Genomic DNA, 20,711 nt, shown 5'->3' with positions numbered 1-20,711 from the left:
TAAACTATGTACTTTTTTCTCTATGTAGTTATTTTTCTATTTTTTTTCCAGATATTTGGCTGTGTGGTTGTACTGTATTATTCACCCTAATGTAGGAGTGTATGGGAAGATTGTGATTCTAAAGTATTCCAAAATTGTCAACTATGGAATCTGGATTAACGGCACCATAGTTTTACCAGAGGGCAAATATTTTCCAGGGACACAAAACCCCAAAATGCCTCACTTCCTCATAGGCAATGATGATTTTGGCTTACATAGGCCTCTCCTTAAACCATATGGTGGACATAATTTGACATTGAAAAATCGAATCAATAACTATCGTGTGTGCAGAGTTCGAAGGTACGTGGAATGTACTTTTGGAATATTGAGCAACAAATGTCGAATCTTCCATCGTGCGATAAATTTGGATCCTGCATATTCCATGGATATAGTAAAACCTTGTGTAGTTTTGCACAATTTCGTACGAGACCGAGATGGTTTTAAAGTGAAAACACATTATCCGTTTCAGGGTTCAAAGATGTTCACTCAGGTGAAATCAGAAGAAACCAAGTAGCTATCTCAACCAAAAAAATAAGGAAATTATTGAAAGATTACATAACTGAAGAGGGTTCAGTGAGTTGGCAGTTATCTAAAATCTGATTCACCTTTGGTACTGTGTGAACTTAAGTGATAAATAAATTGCAATACCTAGATTTTGAGTCTATTTAGAGACATTTTGTTTGAAACCCAGAAACCCATTTTAGTTGTTTAGACAAAATGACTTTTGAAAAATTTAGTATATAAAGCAATTTTCTTAAAAACCTACTTCACTGTTGATTGTTGAAGTTAATGTTTAATATAGAAGTCCTTTAAAATATTTTACTATTTTAGCTTATTTTGGTATAATCCAGTATATTAGCAAATTATATAACAAGTGTAGAAGGAGATGTGTAAAACTTATACTTTCACATAATATGTTTTAAAATATATCTTTTTTACGACTGTCAATTATAAAAATTATTATTATTATTCCTTTAAATGGTTTACTTTTCAAATGCAGTAATCTTAACATACATTTTAAACTAAGATTCTTGGATAAGTCTATGGCATAGATTCAAAACTAGTAAAAAAATATATACGCCGGAATGTATCCATGTATCACACTGAATAGGAAATAAAGCTTTTCCTTAATTAAAAACCAAATTTAAATCAATAATTTCCATAGACAATGACTACTTAAGATTTGGCATTTTTACAAGTTTTATTAAATGATGGTAAGGTTTTACTCATTCACAACACATTTTTAAGAATTTAATGATAAAGGTATATTTAAAGTTATGTGTATTTTAGTACTATATCAATCAAAGATTTTACATTTTATAAGATTTCCAGAATTTTTAACGACTTACGAGCCCATTGCAAAAAATGGTGGTTGAGACGTTTTCTTTTTAAGATCGTCACGACACGACTCTCTACATAACTGCCAAATATGAGGCAAATAATATGGTTTCGACATAATATTACCCTCTCAATATTGCAGTTATCCCAAAGCAGCCAAACTATATAATCAATTGCAGCCTACTAAAAAGTTTTAGTTTGAAATAATTAATACTGCTCCAATTTGACAAAATTCTTTTAATGTGAGCCGTTGAATAACATCTCATCTATACCTGGCTATTAAAAGATCTGTAAAGTAAATCTAAATAGCAGTCCTAAAAACATGAATTAGTCAAGCAGAAACAGAATGGGTTCCAGAATACTAGCTGAACGAAGAACTGAAGAACTTTAGTTCGAACGTTTGCCCAATTAAAAAGTGTAATTTTACTTCCATCTCTTAACCTGCCCTGAAAGCTGGTACCCTGATCAATTTTGAGAAATTTTATTTAAAAGCACAGTGTAGTTTATAGCATCGAAAGTTCACGTAAAAAGAAAACGTTGCCTAAAATCTGGTACACAGCAACAATAATAAATGAAAAAATTAATTTATTGATGAATAAATGAATTTAGCATTAAGGTTGACTATTAATAGTTAACTACCTAGCAAAATTCAAGACCGTCTTCTTTGAATGAAACCAAGCAAAAAATTCCTATGAATATATGTCCTCAACATCTTATGTTTTACACTACAGGGTGGTAAAGTTGAAAGACAAAATCTTTCTTTTTTGATACATTTGATATATGTATTTGAGGTATGTATTTGAATGTTTTACCGGAAAACTTTAAAAAAATACTGAAAATAGAACTATGAAAGTAATACTTGATTAAGATAATCAGATTTAGGCGTTATGGCTATCCACAATAATGGTTTTTATTTTTTCTGTGAAAACCGTGCATCGGGCGAAATATTACCTAGACACCAGATATGCTATAAAAGAAATAAAAAAATCAAAAATATTTTTAATTACAAGGTTAAATAAAAAACAAAACCATTAGCGTAGCCTTTTCTATTAAAAAAATATTCAGGTTCAAAGCCTGCCTGAATGCCAATGGCGAATATAAAAATTTAAAAAGAGTAGGAAAATGCTTTAAACGTTTAGTTTGGTTTACACCAAGTGTACATTTTTGGTTGAATTTTAATTATAAATATCGGATAAGATGTCCGTGTGATATACGTTGTGGAATTTAATATTATGTTTATATTATTCACGTTTAACAAGAAGCTTTATTACATGTTAATAATATACAATTATTATTTCATAAAAGTTAAAGGTTTAAGTATGGTATATAATATACTATTTAAAGACCTTTACAAAATGCGTTTAATAGAATGAGCGTCTAAACAAATATACTTACCATTAATAACACGTTGAATATTTAGTTGAATAGTATAAAACCTTTATTTTCTGACATGAAATGTATAACAAAGGTATCTATTGTGGTATATTATACCGGGTGTCCAAGAACTCTACCGACAAACTTTATAAGGTAATTCTCCAACAAAAAGTAAGAAATTTTTTTTATATGAACGTATGTGTCTTACATTCGTTCTAAAATTCTTTCTTTCAAAAAAAAATTAAAATAACTTTACTACCAATGTAGGCATTTTTTTTTTAATTTGCAAATGTTTTATATATCAGAGGGCAATCTTCGACGTTTAAGAAAAAAACAATTTTTACTAGTGGCGTCCATAAAGGGTTTATCGTAAATATTTTTTAATTAAAAGAAAGTAAAACTGCATTTTTCTAAAATAAATTTTATTTTTTAAATCCTTGTTTAGTTTTGAGCAAATTCGTATTAAGAATTTTTTCATTTGTATATCTTATTTGGTATAATTATTGTCTTTCATAACTGCATTTCCGACTTTCTTCTAGCTGTCCCTGTGTATGATATTCCATTATTACACCATAAGATGTAGTAGACGAAAAGTAGATCGTAAGCTATACAGTAATATAAAGGTCATTTCATCCAATATTTAAGGTGTAGTTATCGAGTTTAAAAACCAGATTAAACCTTGACCATTATACATTGCTGATAGATATACTTAATGATAATAATATATAATGTGTTGCTTGGATCCTTAGAAACTGCGTACCAATTTTCAGAAAAATATCTACATGAGTATAATTTTTATCGAGAAAAGTAAGTTTTTTTTAAACTTTACTACCCTGTAGTCTATAATTTAAGATCTTTGGGACATATGTTCATAGAAACTTTTTTACTTGATTTCTTCCAAGGAACTCGCCCCTGAATTTCGTCGTAATATTAAAAAAACACCCTGTATATAAACCAATAGCCACATTAAATCAAAAAAATATATATAATCCAATCTAAATTAGTTCCAAGAAAAAAAATTCACTAGTGTAATATATAATGTACAGGCAGGCAAATAGGAAAATTGATTTTATAATTTTTTTCTTAATAAGTCCTAAAAACTATATTATTTCTTTTATCGTTATCACATTGTCATATTTTTAATTTTTTTTAATTATTTTCCTTTATCATTTTTTTAGATCAAGAGGCTGCAGAGAGACCGGCTTCAAATCAATACTGGTGATAAAACAAAAGATTGGTCACAACACAAAGGTATGTAAAAAGATAATACCGTCGTTTCTTGAGATATTTTTGAGGGAATAAGCAATATGCAGGGAGCTAAGAGATATTTTCGTTAACCCCGATTTCAATTAAAAAAAGGGATGCCTTCCTTGTTTAAGGGGTTAATGTTTCTAGATTTTTCTTAGGAACATGCTGTTGAAAAGGAACATGTTGCTGAAAATACAGGAAGCTTTAATTATATATATAACGATGTTTAATTTTAAAATAAATAATTATTTTTAATAAATAAGGGATATTGCCAGCTTTACCTTGCGCTTAAAAAACAGCTCTTTAATAATATTATAGAAACATTCAGTTAAAAATAAATAGAAACAAGAAAATTTCTTCTGTTTAAAAGAAATAGTTTATACAAATAATAAAAATTGTCCTCTTATATGCACTCCACGATACCAGACTTGCATAGAATTAATTCAATAGCACTGAAAGTTATAAATTTTATCTTTTAACAAAGAAAATTAATTATTTGCATCAATATATATATATATATACGAATTCAAGATATTTGATAAATACAAACTAATTTTTGAATATATTATTTATTAAAAATAAATAATAAAGATCAAGCTGAGACATAACTGCTTAGTAAGATGTAAATACCGAAAAGTTATTAATTTTACTCGGCTCTCCCCTAGATGATGTTTTTCCAACAATAATAAATATTGCATGTTAAAACATAATTGCGGCTATCTACTTATTATATTTTCATAGTTTTAAAAAGCTGGGATTTAAGTAATAATAAGTATTTTACTAACGCGATATACATATCTAAGTGTTTAAAACGGTTACTCTGATATATTCAAAATTCGTTATTTTAGGGTTTATCTTAATGTGATGTCAATGATACTTTGATGTGAAAGTCGTTTAAAACGTGTTTGTTAGTTTAGAGCCTGTGGTTGTTGCGGTCTGTTGGTTTTAAAGACGCTACTTTAGCTTCATATTAACATGGATAAAAAGCAGATTTATACCGATGAACAAATGCAAAAAATAAAAACGGAGTTTTCACGATTAGGAGGTAAATTCATTAGAGCTACAAATATTATTTATTTTTTTCTTGAATAAATATTATATTAATTATTTCTATTTAATAATAAATAAGATATTTTTATTTGATATTATTTTAAATTAATTTATGCATTAAAAAGATTTTAATAATTTTCTCGATATTTCTTACTCTTTAAATATTGAGTTTTCACAATGTTTTTTTTTTAATATTGAATTCACACTTAAGAAATAAGTTTCCTTAGCAAGTTTATAATAAAATCACTTTAAATATAGTTTCTATATTGCATGTATTATTATGGACACTCAATTGACGGTCATGTCACCAACCTGTACCCTACTGTACATCCGATAACCGGTACAATTTCTTCATTTTGGCCATACTTAAAACAGTAAAAAACTATTTTATTGTAAAAAGAATATAACACTTTTATTTACAAGCCTTAATAAGACCATAATCAATCATAATAAGATAATAATGCAAATATCTATTGCAATATAAAAACAGCAATCAAATGATCTGCAATACGTCTGCTAAGTATATAAATCAGAAATGACAATTGTCAAAGTAAAGGTACAAAACAGTATCCATATAGTATGTTAGATTTGGGTATTGTGATAACAAACCTTGCTCTATCAATCTGAAATATTTTCATTATTGCGACGTAATCCCTTGTATTAAAAAGCAGCAGCCACCTTGATTTCCGAAATAGCGTACTATAATAGTTTTTGATTCCTTATTCAGTATTTTTGTAATATAGCAAAATTAATTTCACGTAATCATAACTACATATATACATTTAACAAAGAATTATTACAATGTAAAAAGTTATTTCTTAATATAGCACTATATTAAGAAAAATAGTAAAACAATAAAATTAAAACAACAAACAAAAACTACAAGTTAATAAAAAATATTACACTAAAAAAAAACAAAACATATATTTAAAAAAATATAATGAATATAGTTTGTATAAAACTCTTCAATCTCTAAAATACTTTTTAAGTAATTCTTATTTGATTGCTAAGCATTATGAAGTTTCTCAAATATTTAGATTAGATGTAGCCTTTAGATCCTGAATCATTTTTATACCCTTATGAAAAATGAGTGTTTTGCAAGAGTGCAAAAAAGCAAGTTGCTTAAATTAACTCTTACATCAACTCAAAGCAAATATCTCTATTGTCATAACTATTAACTTAAGTCAATTTGAGGATTCTGTAATAAACAATCGGCTGCAGTAACAACTGACACTGATACACAACTGACTTATTGCATACCAGCAAATCCCCATTAATTAGCTTTACTCATAATAGTTCCTCTATTGCAAATAAATAAATATTCACATAGTTAAGCAATTGGAAATTCTATAACTGATAGTAATAGATAAAACATGTAAGGAAGAAATTATACAAAAAATAAATTATGAAGCAAAGAGTATGGCTGGAAAGAAATTATTTTAAGATATTAAATTGGGTTAAAAACTAAAAACGTTGAATTTAAATAGTTTGCGAAAACTATAGTTGTTTGTTCCGCAGGGAAATCTTTGTTTAAATTTTATTTTGGCACAAAACGAATAATTTATTTATTTTGTTTAGCTAATCGAAACCCCTGTGGTTCAATTTAATAGAATGTTCCGGCACAACATTTTAATAATTAATTTATTAATCGCGCTAAAAGGTACCCAGTGTAATTGAGAAGTGCTACTGTGGTGGTTGGCAGCAAATAAAGAGGTACCTCTAGAAGCAACAGGAAGGAGATCAAGGAAGGCTTTATTTTTTTCATATATTTTATTTTCATATTCTTTATTTTAATATATCTATCTTTTTAATTCGCTTATCTACGCCTATCTTTGATGGTGATTTAAAATCCTGGCCAATTTTGTAGAGATTTTTAATAACTTAGTGCACAATAATTCGCACTTTTCAGATGTAGAAAAATTCTTACATTTAAGGACTTCTTTAAACCAAGACATCTAATTTTTCATTTAATGTTAACGGATGCAAATTATAAAATAGCCTATAGCGCTTTGCTTAAACGCTATAACAATAAACGTATGTTAGCTACGACATACTATAATAAAATTTTTAATGCCCCCCAAGTAAAATGTCCCGGAGCTAAGGAATTGACAGGCTTGGTTGACACTTTTAATGCAAACGTGGCAGCTCTTAAACTTTTAAAGTTTCCCACAGCTCAATATGATTTTCCTTTATTTAATGTGATGCTTAATAAATTACCAAATGAGACAAAATTTTAATTAGATAATAGTGCGGTGGAACAACCTTTATATACAGATCTTAGTGAATTTTTAGAAAGTCACTGTCGCGCTTTGAAATCTGTAAATTTTTTAGTGTCATCCTCATCTAGAGCAAAGGTCACTAACAGTTTCCAAAAGCCACAACAAAAACAAAATTACTTTACTGGCAATGCATGCAATACATTCAGGAAATCACAAGTTCCCTTGTCCTTCCATGCTAGTACCCCCAAAGCTAGTACAACTAGCTGCCTACTATGCAAACTATCTCATTTATTATACCGATATCAATCATTTTTAAAAAAATCTCCCACAGAAAGGCTAAATTTTGTTAAACAAAATTCTATTTGTCAAAACTATCTACAAGCATCAGGTAGTCTCCTTAAGTCTCATCAATCAACCATTTACTGTCGGATATTTAGCTACCCTACCTCATCATACCCTATGTCACATTTCGAAAAACACAAGCTCTTTAGCTCACTATTATATGTCAAATACGGTCTTCCCACCAGCTTTCATGTCAAATTCAGCACCCCCAGCTAGCAGGGACAGCATTATGTTCATTAAATCCTACGGCTTCATAAGTCCAATTTTCAGCTTGTTCTAGTTGCCATCTTCCTAAATATTCTATAGTTTTGTTATCTACGACATTGGTTAACGTTATTGATGTTTCAAGCACCTAACGTCCTATGCGAATACTTCTCGATACTGCCAGCATGGCTCATTTTATATCCGAGGCATTATCGCGCATTGGTTTCAAAAGGCAAAAGTTCTCAGTGCCAATTGAGAGTGTAAACGGCATGTCCTCAAAAAAAAAAAAATGTTATTCTCCACTGTACAATAAAGGCACGGCATCATATACAACCTACATTTTCCTTTGACACTCGTGTAGTTAATAAAGTCTCTTCAGACTTGGCACAAATCTCAATCAATACTACTGATTGGACTCATTTAGAAAATTTGCCCCTAGCAGACGAAACCTAGGTGCGAAACTCCTGCCATATTTTTTAAGGTTAGGACGCAAGTTCGGTGAGTCCGGGCAACCCGTCGCCCTTGAAACAATTTTCGGTTGGGTACCTCAAGGAAAAATCTCTCTCAATAATTTTTTTTTTGGTATTCCTACATATCATTCTGCTTTGAACACATCCTTGGATGTAATTTTGTATCAGTTCTGGATGATAAAACAAGTTCTTTGCTTGATAGGCATATAATGCAGCAGTTGTGGCTCTTAGACCTGGAATGAGACGAGGCTCCAAATCAGGATCTTTAATCCAAATAGGCAACCTTTAAAGGTGAACTACATTGCATTTCAAATGTTACTATCCCAAAACACATTCACCCGTTAAATTATTCTCGGTTGGAGTTACACGCCTTCTGTGACGCTTCTCAAAAGGGTTACTGTGACGTAATATATTTTCGAATAGAATTTCTTAATAAGAATACTCAAACGCTTTTGGTTTATTTAAAAAGCCGAGTAGCCTCAATTAAACAAGTCGTAACTTTGCCCCGGTTAGAGCTTTGCGCAGCAGTCCTAACGGCAAATATAACCATATTATAAGTCTCCGTTACAAAGGCAACCTACTTTGTAACGGAGACTTATAATAATTCTATTATATTTGATGTAATTTTTGCTTAGAGTGACTCACAAGTTACTCTTCACCGGCTTTCATCATCGACACACCGATGGAAGACATTTATAGCAAACTTGTGCAAGAGATTTCCCCCAAAAATGCTGGAAATATAGTAGATTTTTGGGACATTTGGGGTCTCAAGGGTGTACACCTTTTGAACTAGTAAATAGTTTCATTTGGTGAAAAGGCCCTTCCTGGCTCTTGGAACCATCCAACTATTGGTACAACTGAACATAAATTGTTGTGTGTGATTTTTTTTCTAAATCAATACTTGAGACAAAGGTTCTGACCTTACATGTTACAGTTGATTCAAACATTATTGATACTATTCTTAACCAATTTTCTTCACTCGCGAAAATGCAGCGAATTATTGCCTATATTTGCCATTGGTCAAACAATTTTTGTTGTGGTGCTACTGGGGCAGTTAATCTTGAATTAGCTTCAGATCTCTCAAGTCGGTTAAAACACATCTTCATAGGGTAGTTGGCGAACAAATCTTGAAATATGAAAAGTCTTGTACATTCCTGACCCAGGTGGAGGCTCTGTTAAATTCACGTCCCTTAACCGCAATCTCATTCGACCCAAATGATTTAAATTCATTAACTCCCGGCCATTTTCTGACCATGGAGGCTATGAATACCCTTCCAGATCCATGCCTGTCGCATCTAAAATTAAATCAATTAAATTAATGGCAGTTGGTACAAAAAATGCACGCGGATTTCTGGAAGAGATGACAGGGCGAGTATTTGCATTTATTTCAACAACGTTCAAAATGGAACTAATGTAACGAAAACATACGTTTAAATACTGTAGTTTTAATTACCAATGAACAAACCCCTCCGTTGCAGAGGGTATTAGGTAGAGTAACTGAAGTACACCCTGGACAGGACAGCGTAGTAAAAGTGGTTACTTCAAAAATAAAATCCGGTTTATTACACAGACCCGTCATTAAAATATGTCCTCTTTCGATTGAAGACTGTAAAATTGATGAACCCATGTAATGCCTGTAAATTCATCTTTTAGAATATTTATTTTCTATTTTTAGTTTAGTTGAAAAACGTCTTTTATGTCATTTTTGGGGGCGGGAATGTTTGTTCCGCAAGTGGTGGCTACTGTGGTGGTTGGTAGCAAATAAAGAGGTACCTCCAGAAGCGACGGGAAGGGGATCAACGTAGGCCTTATATTTTCATATCTTTAGGTATTCTCGCCTTTTTTTAAATAAAAATAAAACGGTCCACTATCGAAGGAATTAACTTAGAACTAAAATTATTATTATTTTTTATCTATTTTCGCGATAATAGTATTGTAGTAATTTGTTATTATTTGATTAGGCTTAAGCAATTTTGGAGTGACAAGCCCGAATGACATATTAAAATTTACAATTGGTGGAAAATCCTTCTAGCAAATGCAGCTTTTTATAACATACTTCAGGAGTCAACATGTTTTGGCTTCTATTATAGTAAAAATTACTGACGTTTTTTCAACCCTTCTGCTGACTTTTTCAAACCATTGCCTTTATCTAAAACTAAAACTTTCAGTAACTTAAAACTCAAACTGTTATGAGTAGTAATCTAAGGCCGGTTGAATCTGGAAGTATTTAATCAAAAAAAACAAGCATTTTGGATGAAACAAAAATTTAGGCTCAAAAAGTGCTGCTATCTTTTAATGGCTGCACTAACCTAACCTAACCTAGCACAACAATAATCACTATACATAAAAACTAATATAATACAAACTAATTCAACTGAGACTTAATACCAGTATATGTGTGATCTCATACACATTTTATTTTGAATTACTGCTATTCGCAAATATTCCTTAACAAATAAAAAAACTTGCTAATATAAATGGATAATTTATTATTGGCGTACCTAAGCCAAATAAATTTTATTTTTTTATTTATTAAGGAATATTTAAATATTATATATATATCATTATTAAAGATATAATATTTAAATATTTCTTAATAAGCGAATCATTTAAGATTCGCTTATTAAAATTTTGTAATACTTTGCACGTGGGTTTACCAGATTGGTCTCTTTAAAAAGTTATCTTACATTTTTTCTGTAAAATGTATAGGGAACCCATAAATTGACCCCCTTAAAATTTACATAGGATTTCCTATGTTCCGCTCGGCGACGCATCACCCGGTATATATATTATATATATATATATATATATATATATATATATATATATATATATATATATATATATATCCCGATTACAAGCTGAGATCCATTTTTGTTATACGATCAACAACCCGAGATCCGATTTTCAAGATGAGATCCGTTTTCGGATCTCGCCTTGTAACACGTGTATATAGGTAGCATTTAAATGCTAAAGGTCTAAAACGACTTTTTTCAAAAAATTGTCCGGATCTCGTTTGGCACGATTATGTATATTATATACTAGCATATGTTCCGTCCTAAATCTCTAGGTGGCGCTCGAGCCGCCTTCCTCTGTATGCTGTATTTCAGTTAAGACGAGATCCGTCAATCGCGGCAACGTTGATGAATTATTTTTTAACTGCAGGCGCGGATTTTTATGGGGCATTAGAAAATGAACTTTGTCTTGAACTTGATGATTTGCAATATATAGGGACATAAATTATTATTTTTAGTTGCCAGCGTTTTCTAAAGTATATTACGATTAAGATGAGATCCATCAGACCAGCATGACTAATGTCTTTAAGCAGGTGATAAAAGTATAAATAGAGGAAATAAACTTTGATTCTCTAGAAGTAGAACTTCTTTGCATAACGTCAAAAAAATTAACTGTTACAACATTTTTAACTTATACGCTGTAGCTTTTATTAGAATCCTCCAACAAATAACTGCAGAGAAAGAAATTAACAAAATTTGAAATGTCAAATTGTATGTAGACTGACCCAAATTTAACATTTTTAGCTTATTCATAGCGCTCTTTTCGAAAATTAAAAATTTAATTTTTTTATGGTATGTAAAATTAGAAAATTTTAAATAAAACAAAGTCAATTTACGATTAGATGATTTGTGATAGAAATCAAGTAAATACGCCAAAAAATGAACACTTATGTTAGAATATTCTCGTTTTCTTTTTAACACTTCTTTAAAAAATAACACACATCAATCTTGATATAGAGGGTTGACGTTTAATTTTATATATGACAAAGTTCTGTCAATTACCTCCTCACCTCCAGCTAACCTCACTTTGATACATCATTGTGAGCAGCATTAAAATGTCTATTCAAGTGCCAAAATAATTAAATAGATCGAAGTACCAGCGAATAATGAGCCAAAATGTCTGGTAATAGTGAATATTTATCGAAGTCATACTTGAAGTATGTCATATGGGTATCCTATAGTCGTGTATAAAAATGTAAGTTTATAGACTTATAAAGAGTAAAGGTGTGAAAAAATTAAAGGGTGAAACAATTTAATCAGTTCACAGAATTTATTTTATTAAGTGCTCAAAATCTGTTCTGTCATTCGCGAGACACTAATAACGTCTGTTTTGAAATTCCTCACGAACATTGGCAAGTGTTTGTCCATTAATATCTCTATATTCGGGAGTTATTCGCTCCTTTATCAATACACATCCCTGGAAACTGTTTATTAAGCTACTCTCGAACTGTCAAAGCGTAATGCGGGGGATCTTGTTGTAAATACAAATTGTTTTATCAAAAGATATCCACTTGGTTTTCCAAAGATTGGACGATTCAAGGATATATTGTATTTTCAAAAAAATGAACTATTTGGCTTTAATGAACAGTTTATTACCATACATTTTTACTAGTAAACCGCTTCAACTTGCATCCAATTTTTTTTTTGGCGAAGTAAAATGGAAAAGTGCCATTTAAAATAATGTGTGACACAATGAGAGTAACCATTTGGCCTACTAAAGTTTAAGTTGATAAAATGTCTTTTATTACCACACATTTTTTTTGACACTGTTGAATAAACATTTTACATGCTGCTTACAACGATGTGTCACACGATGGAGGTTCCCATTATGACATATCAAAGAGAGGTTAACTGGAGGTGAGGTGTTTGACAGAGTTTAGCAATTTTTGAAGTTTAAAATATTTCTTGAAGCAATCTCAAATGTTGCCTATTGACCACTACGCTGACTCATCACAGTGGAAATTTAAAATGAGTATATTTTCTCCACAAGATGAGATCTCGAATCTGTTTGTTTGCCCAGATGCATTTCTGACGATATTCGATTCTCACGATATTTGTATACGTAGCAAGAAAGAGATAAGTCCTTTTAAAACAAAGATAATAGGTCTTTAAAAAAATACAAAACATAAACATGAATATCCATCTGATTCAACTTATTATTAAGTTTGTAAGTTGATAAACAAAAATATAAAAATCCTATAATTCTTTTAGGTAATAATTCCAATAATTCTTTTAGGTAACGTGAATTATATTTTGGAATCAAATATATTTTGAACAAGTTTGAGATATTTTTTTTCCTTAAATGAAATCTCTTGTATATTTTTGCATTTTCAAATTCACCGAATAATTTTGTCAATGTTTTATAAATAATGTTTACGAAATAATTATGTTTAAATAAGAATTATAATACTTTATTGCAACCGAAATTAATAAATTATATTGCATATTCCTAAAATTTATTTTATCAAATGCTGGAAGTATACAATCATTTATGTATATAGTTCATTCACGATGAAAAGGCCAAATTCATTTAAAATTCAGGTATTTTTTCTTTCTTTTATTTTTCGGACACGTCGATTAGCATTGTCGCTAGCGCGTTTTTTACAATAAAAATTTTCTATACAGGGTACCTCAAGTAGAAACTATGGCGTCAACATTAATTTTTATAAATGGAATACCCTGCATATGATATTTTACTTATATTAGAATAATTATTCTACGATATATCCTGAATACTTTTTGCATAGCACACCATAAAAGTCAGCGGTTTGTGAAATTTGACGTAATAGACTGAATAGTGAAACATACCTTATTAAAAAATTAAACTTTATACAATATTTATTTTAACTGATGTTCAATTTTTTGTCAATTCAATGCATTTTCGATCGACAAGTCTAATTTCTTGTTAAATCCTTGGCTTTAAGTCATCAATATTATTTGGTCTATTCACATCAAGTTGGGATTTCAAATATCCCTATTAAAAAATATAATGGGGTTACATCGGGTGGCCACCATTTGTTAGAAAAAGTTGCATCCAAAAATTGTCGAACAGCAATGGCAAAGTGAGGAGGTGCCCCGTCTTGTTGAAACCATATCTCGCTCGTTACTAGGTATGTCAGCCTCTTGTGGATCAAGGAATAAAACAACTAAAGCAGGGATAAATCCAAACTATAGAAAGTCTCAGTAGCGCTTTCCGTTGTATTGTATCTCCGAAAAAAAAGGGTGCAAAGATTCGATATTTCACAATACTTGCCCACATATCAAATTTATGAGGGCACTGTATGTGATATTGTTGGGTCAAATGAGGACTTTCAGTTGCCAAATATCTGCAAGTTTCCCTGTTAACGTGAGTTGGGTTAACGTGTTAACTTGAGACCCCTGTAACTAAAATTTTCATTGCAAAGAACGTATTGAATCAAATAAACAACAAAAAAAATATTACAGTACAAATCGTTTATTTGTCAAAAGAAAAAAAAAGAATACGCTCTATGAAAAAAGAAGGCAGCATGACAAAAAGGACGGTTCATCGATTATGAAAAAAACCGCTTCACATGCTCCTTATATTAAGGAAAGCATATGTAAACTATCCTATACATAACAAACAAAACAGCTAAATATTTCTAAATAATCATTAGTATTTAGTCTATGAAAGAATTTAAAACGAGCAGTAGTCGCAATAAATCTAGAATTAATTTTTATTTTTTAATGACTTATGTTTCTTTAGATATATGGTATGCTATACAAAAAGTATTCAAAATATATCATAGAATTGTGCAATATCATAATATTCCATTTAGAAAAATCAAGGGTGACGCCTTAGTTTCTACTTGGCACCTTGTATAAAATTTCATTTATTTCTTTAAAATTTTTATTTAAAAAATGCCCAAGTGACAATACTAATCGATGTATCCAAATAAAAAAAGAATATCTTAATATAAAATTAATCTGTTCCTCTCATCGTAAATGCACTATATAACCAATCATTTTAATTACCTGTATCTCTGTAAATATTTTTATATATATTTAAATAAGTGTGAATTATTTAAAAGTTTCAACTGGATTGTTAATTTAAAATATTTACAATACACTAAACTCAGACTTAGAGAATCGAAACAATAACTATCCTGTGATAAGGAAACTAGAACACACAACGAAGTTTGAATAATCTTGATGTCTAAATATTTGAATAGAGAACCTGTAAGTCAGTAGCAATGCAATTAATATGAATATCTTTCTTGTATTTTGTAATTTAATTAAAACTAACAACCTCCATTTTGCTCGGCCAGCAGAAGGTATTCTTTCAAAGCACACATAGTATAAATCCATTGAAAATAAGTAGACTGAAGTTTTGAAATAAAAAATTGATTTAAAAAGCTCTTAAAAGTGTTAAATTTAATTAAAATAATAAAAATACAAACATTTGAAAGGAATCAATCATATTTAAATGTTTTCACAATAAAACTCATTCAGATTATTGTAAACACTTCCAAGGAGAAAATTACAGACCTTCTTCGGAAATAGCTTAAAGAAAAGAGAAAAGCGCTGTTCAGTGTGTTCCAGTAAACGATTACAGATTTTAATTTTATACATGATTGATTTGTTAATCAACGTAGAATGGGGCATTTGCAATACTTAATTAGCAGCAATATACAAAATCTTCTCCTTAAAACTAACACACTTTTGGAAAGCCAAGAAGAGAGTGCTGACTACACAAACCCCAAAACCTTATGCCATATAATAATCTCGACGGAACTGAAAATACACCTAAGTCGATAATCTCAAATTGCATTCTGTGACGTCATCAAAATCGTGACAAAATACTTCTTCAATTGACTTAAATGCTGAATAACGCCTATTAGTTACTAACGCCTATTATTATAATGTTATGAATTAATCAGAAAAGTACATATTTTCTCGAAGACGGTGGGATAATAAAAGACCAACTTCAATTATAATTCGATAATTCGAAAACGTGTAAAAAAGTATTGTTAGAGTAGAATATTGATCGCCCTGAATCCCGGCTATTACTTAAAATGCAAACATTTCAAACGATTGTGACAATTCCTTTTTTTCTATTACTTTAAAATTAATAGGTATTTTTATAATTTACACACATAATTATCAAAACATTTAATAACTAATATCAGCAATAATTAAAATATTTAAACTTCCAGTACGTAATTTCCAATATATAACATTTCTAAAACAAGAGTACTCATGATTCGATATCTTTTATTCTGATTGACCAATTTTTTTGTGAGAAAAATATTATTTTTAAAGTATAATTTTGAAAAAAATTCATCTAAAATCTTGCAAATAACTTATTATTAGAAGAAAATTCTAAAGAAGTCAATTTACGAGTAATAAATACAATGAAAAATCAAGCTACGTCAATAAATGAGTCGCCATATAAATTTACTTCATATAGGCCAATATAGCCATAAGGCATATAGGCCATATAGGCATAAGCCAATAATATTCCTTATTTTCACGGTAATCCTTAATTACCATAAAGAATTATACCTAATATTCTATGAAAGAAATGAACCAATAACCAAAATATCACAGATTTACGAGATTAATATATTTAACTAATTAAAAAAAAAGAAATTAGTAGTTTGTTTAGTTTGTCTTCATTAATAAAAAAAAATCATCAATCCGAACACATAGACTTTTATGGGATCCGACCTCTTCCCTTAATATTGTGGCACACCTATCTTATACATATAGCCGTAATGAAATATAAAATATTAGCGGAAGATTTTTAAAATAGAGTCCTATTTTCTGTTTAAATTACTTAATTATCGTCAGCTACATTATCGTCACAGTATAGACCTCTTTGATTACTTCTTAGTTTTTCGTTGTTACTCTACGTTCTTCCATAGTTTCCATTTGTATTAATACAGAAATAGTTTATAGGTAAACAGAAAAGATTAACAAAACCTAATTTTGTTTTACAAAATGGCAATATTTGAACTGGCAACATCCTTGGATCTCGCGTTATGCGGTGACTTTAATGATATACAAGGTCGGATCTCGAGTTTCACCATATATTTAGTGGATCTCGGGTTGATATATATACATAGTATATATAAAGGGGTTGAAAAAATCTACCCCTCTCATGATCCCATTAATTGAACCACTTTGTTAAATATATTAACAAATTATTGCTTCCATATATTAAGGGCTTCAGGTGGATCTCAGGTAGTCCACGATATGATCGGATCTCGACTTGATAGAAAGAAGTGTATATATATATATATATATATATATATATATATATATAGTGGTAAAACAAATTTTATTTACTCTCAAAAAGCATATTGAAAAATGGCTTTAAGGAAAAAATCTTCAAAAATGTGAAATCAAAAGTATATCAAGACTTATAAATAGTGAATATAGCAAATATTCATAGATGATTCAAAGAGTTATGAAGAAACCAAATGACGATGATTGAAAATTCTAACTTATTTAGAATCTGTTCTAGTGATTCTGTATTATTAATGGCAATTAGTGAAACCTATCTATGAACCTAACCGAAAAGATTTAACAGACTAGCTTAACAAAAAATTAGTATTAATAAATTTTTGGTTAGTGGCGTATTGATTTTAAATATTAAATTTAAATTGAATAAAATAAAATATAGAGAAAAATTTTACGTTAAAAATCTATATTTTAAAAAGCCACACATCATCATCGTATTGCACATGCATCCCCTAAGCAAATGATAATATAATAAGACTATATAAATATTTATGTACGCTGATTACGATATTATTTATCTATCTATATTGTTGTTATCATATGAACTTAAATGACGGATATATGGCAGATTGGTCACCCGGTATATATATATATATATATATATATATATATATATATATATATATATATATATATCTTATATATATATTATTCCAATAAAAATTCATTTTCTCATACCAAACAATAAAACTTAATTCATAAATAAATTTGATACTCAAGTCAGAAGCTCTCATTAAAGTTACATGGTCCTTAGCAAGGTCAATTTCGTAATGGTTCTTTTAAAAAACCTTCCAAACAACTTTACGCTTATATTTGGATACTACAATATTCAAATGTATACCTCTGCGCTACCATTTCTTTACTGTAAGTAGGAAATTATTTCTACATACACACATATTTTTTTAATTGTTGATTAAGACTTATTTGTACTCCAACATATTTTTATTGAAGTTCGAAAAAGTTAATATGATGTTAAAACCATACTAAAGAGATAAAAATCTATTTTATATTTTATTCTTGTTTACTTAATTAAGGTAGCTTAAGAACTTTCGGAATTAATTTCTTAAATTTAATAATAAACATGATTTAAATTTACTTTTTCATAAATTTTAAATATTTAATAGCTCAATCCAAAGATTGTTTAAAAAATTCTCTGCCTAATTTCAAGTTTTGCTTGCAGAGGCGTTTAAAGAGCACAGAACACAAAATTATCTCAACAAGCCGCTTAACTCAACAGTGTGTGACAACAGTCTTTACTTCTCACTAAGAGGTCTTTAAGAGGTCTCGAATAAGAAAAGCGTTTGTATGAAATCAAATTCTGATAAACTATCTTACTTTATATTAGCATAACCACTATTACCATTATCATTACTTTTTTTGAATCACAGACCAGGTCAGATTTACCATGCTTAAGTTATTCTCAACTCCTTTTTTATCCAGGCATTATGTACTTTATTTATCCTAATAAAATATCATTATATTTAGTGTAGCGTTTTCAGAGACAAAATATCATATCCCCTGAATATGTTAAAAAGAACTAATCAAAATATGACAATAACATTTATTTAAATAGTATTAAATTTATTTATACTTTTTTTTATTATATTTATTTTTTTATACTGTATCTTTTTTAAAAATTCGAATTTCCATCTCAAGCTTAAGATTACATGAACTTTGGTACCGAAGTCGAAGCCAATACCTCCCATTGGAGAAATCCCAGTGCAAAGTATATAGATTTCAACTGTTAGACTGTGCCCAGTGGATCCGATAATACATGACAAACATGGTCAGGTGCGACTTACGATGAAACCGGAGATCTTATTTTAATAAGATTTCATCGCACTATCGTATTATAATATATTTATAAGGCGAATTTAATCTATTACGAAGTAGACATGAGTAATTTTGTTTAACCTTGGTTAATATAAAGCTCAATATCAGAGTTTTAAAATGGATTTCTTTACAGGGGGCAAGATAACGATTCAGTTAATATATTCATAATCTCAACGTATTCACCATAATTTAACATTATTAGGTTACGAGCTGTCATTTAAGTTCGTATGATAACAACAATATAGATAGATAAATAATATCGTAATCAGCGTAAATAAATATTTATATAGTCTTATTATATTATCATTTGCTTAGGGGATGCATGTGCAACACGATGATGATGTGTGGCTTTTTAAAATATAGTTTTTTAACGCAAAATTTTTCTCTATATTTTATTTTATTTAATTTAAATTTAATATTTAAAATCAATACGCCACTAACCAAAAATTTATTAATACTAATTTTTTGTTAAGCTAGTCTGTTAAATCTTTTCGGTTAGGTTCATAGATAGGTTTCACTAATTGCCATTAATAATACAGAATCACTAGAACAGATTCTAAATAAGTTAGAATTTTCAATCATCGTCATTTGGTTTCTTCATAACTCTTTGAATCATCTATGAATATTTGCTATATTCACTATTTATAAGTCTTGATATACTTTTCATTTCACATTTTTGAAGATTTTTTCCTTAAATCCATTTTTCAATATGCTTTTTGAGAGTAAATAAAATTTGTTTTACCATTCCTCCAAAACACTTTCTGTAAATCTCTACACGTGTTTCCCTAGCCATCTTAGTATTTTTAGAAAAACATCCATTCACTCACACCTTTGCAGTCTCAAATAGTCAAATTTAAATTTGACTATTTGAGATTGACTATTTTTAATTTAAATAGTCAATGTTTAGTGGTACTAAACATTGAAAAAATATTCAGAATTTCTTAATGTTTAACACATTTCAAAGATATATAAAGCTAAGAATGCTCAGGCTCATGAAAGACTTTTTGCCATAAATTCAAGACCGCCCGTCCGATGTTTAGGACGTATACGTTCACCATTTTGACATCATATACAGTGAGAGCCAAAAGTTCGGAATAAATTCATTTAAAATTCAGGGGTATGTTCAAAAAAAACGCTCGGACACGTCGATTTTTATTTTTAACTGCGGGTTTTCTTACTATAATTTTATGTATACAGGGTGGTCCAAAAATAAATTACGACCATCAACTTCAATTTTTGAAATGGAAATACCTATTTTTTATTCTGTATTCTTAAAAAACAGAAAATTCTAGACATATTTCATGTACAATGTCCTATACCTATCTTCATTTGTTTTTGAGTTATTGACAGTTGAAGATCGGCATATTTGCACTTTTGACATGTTATAAAATCCAAACGGTTAGACATAGACAATTGCGGTTTGCACTTTTAATCGAAGCTTTTTAAAACCGTCTGTTGACACTAGCTAGTAAGTGTCAACATAAGCTGCTGGGAGGATCTCAGGAACCTCGCCGAAGCGCAAAATAGGCCAGAGA

The 20,711-nt window shown here is 29.5% G+C and overlaps 1 protein-coding gene and 1 long non-coding RNA gene across 2 annotated transcripts in view; one reads left to right on the top strand and one right to left on the bottom strand.

Annotated features, from left to right (window-relative positions):
* LOC126742627 (uncharacterized) overlaps window positions 1-20,711 on the bottom strand; it is a 48,980-nt gene that overhangs the window by 2,587 nt on the left and 25,682 nt on the right. The window lies entirely within an intron of this gene.
* The window catches only part of LOC126742618 (molybdenum cofactor sulfurase 3), a 49,398-nt gene continuing 33,436 nt past the window's right edge, over window positions 4,750-20,711 (top strand). Inside the window, exon 1 of the mRNA XM_050449346.1 lies at window positions 4,750-5,044. Within this exon, the coding sequence (XP_050305303.1) occupies window positions 4,975-5,044 (70 nt within the window). The 5' untranslated portion in view covers window positions 4,750-4,974. The remainder of the gene's footprint in view (window positions 5,045-20,711) is intronic.

The sequence above is a fragment of the Anthonomus grandis genome, chromosome 12 (assembly GCF_022605725.1).
Source record: "Anthonomus grandis grandis chromosome 12, icAntGran1.3, whole genome shotgun sequence".
Taxonomy (NCBI): Eukaryota; Metazoa; Arthropoda; class Insecta; order Coleoptera; family Curculionidae; genus Anthonomus; species Anthonomus grandis.
Note: the sequence above shows the minus strand (reverse complement) of the source record. Positions and strands in the feature narration are given on the sequence as shown.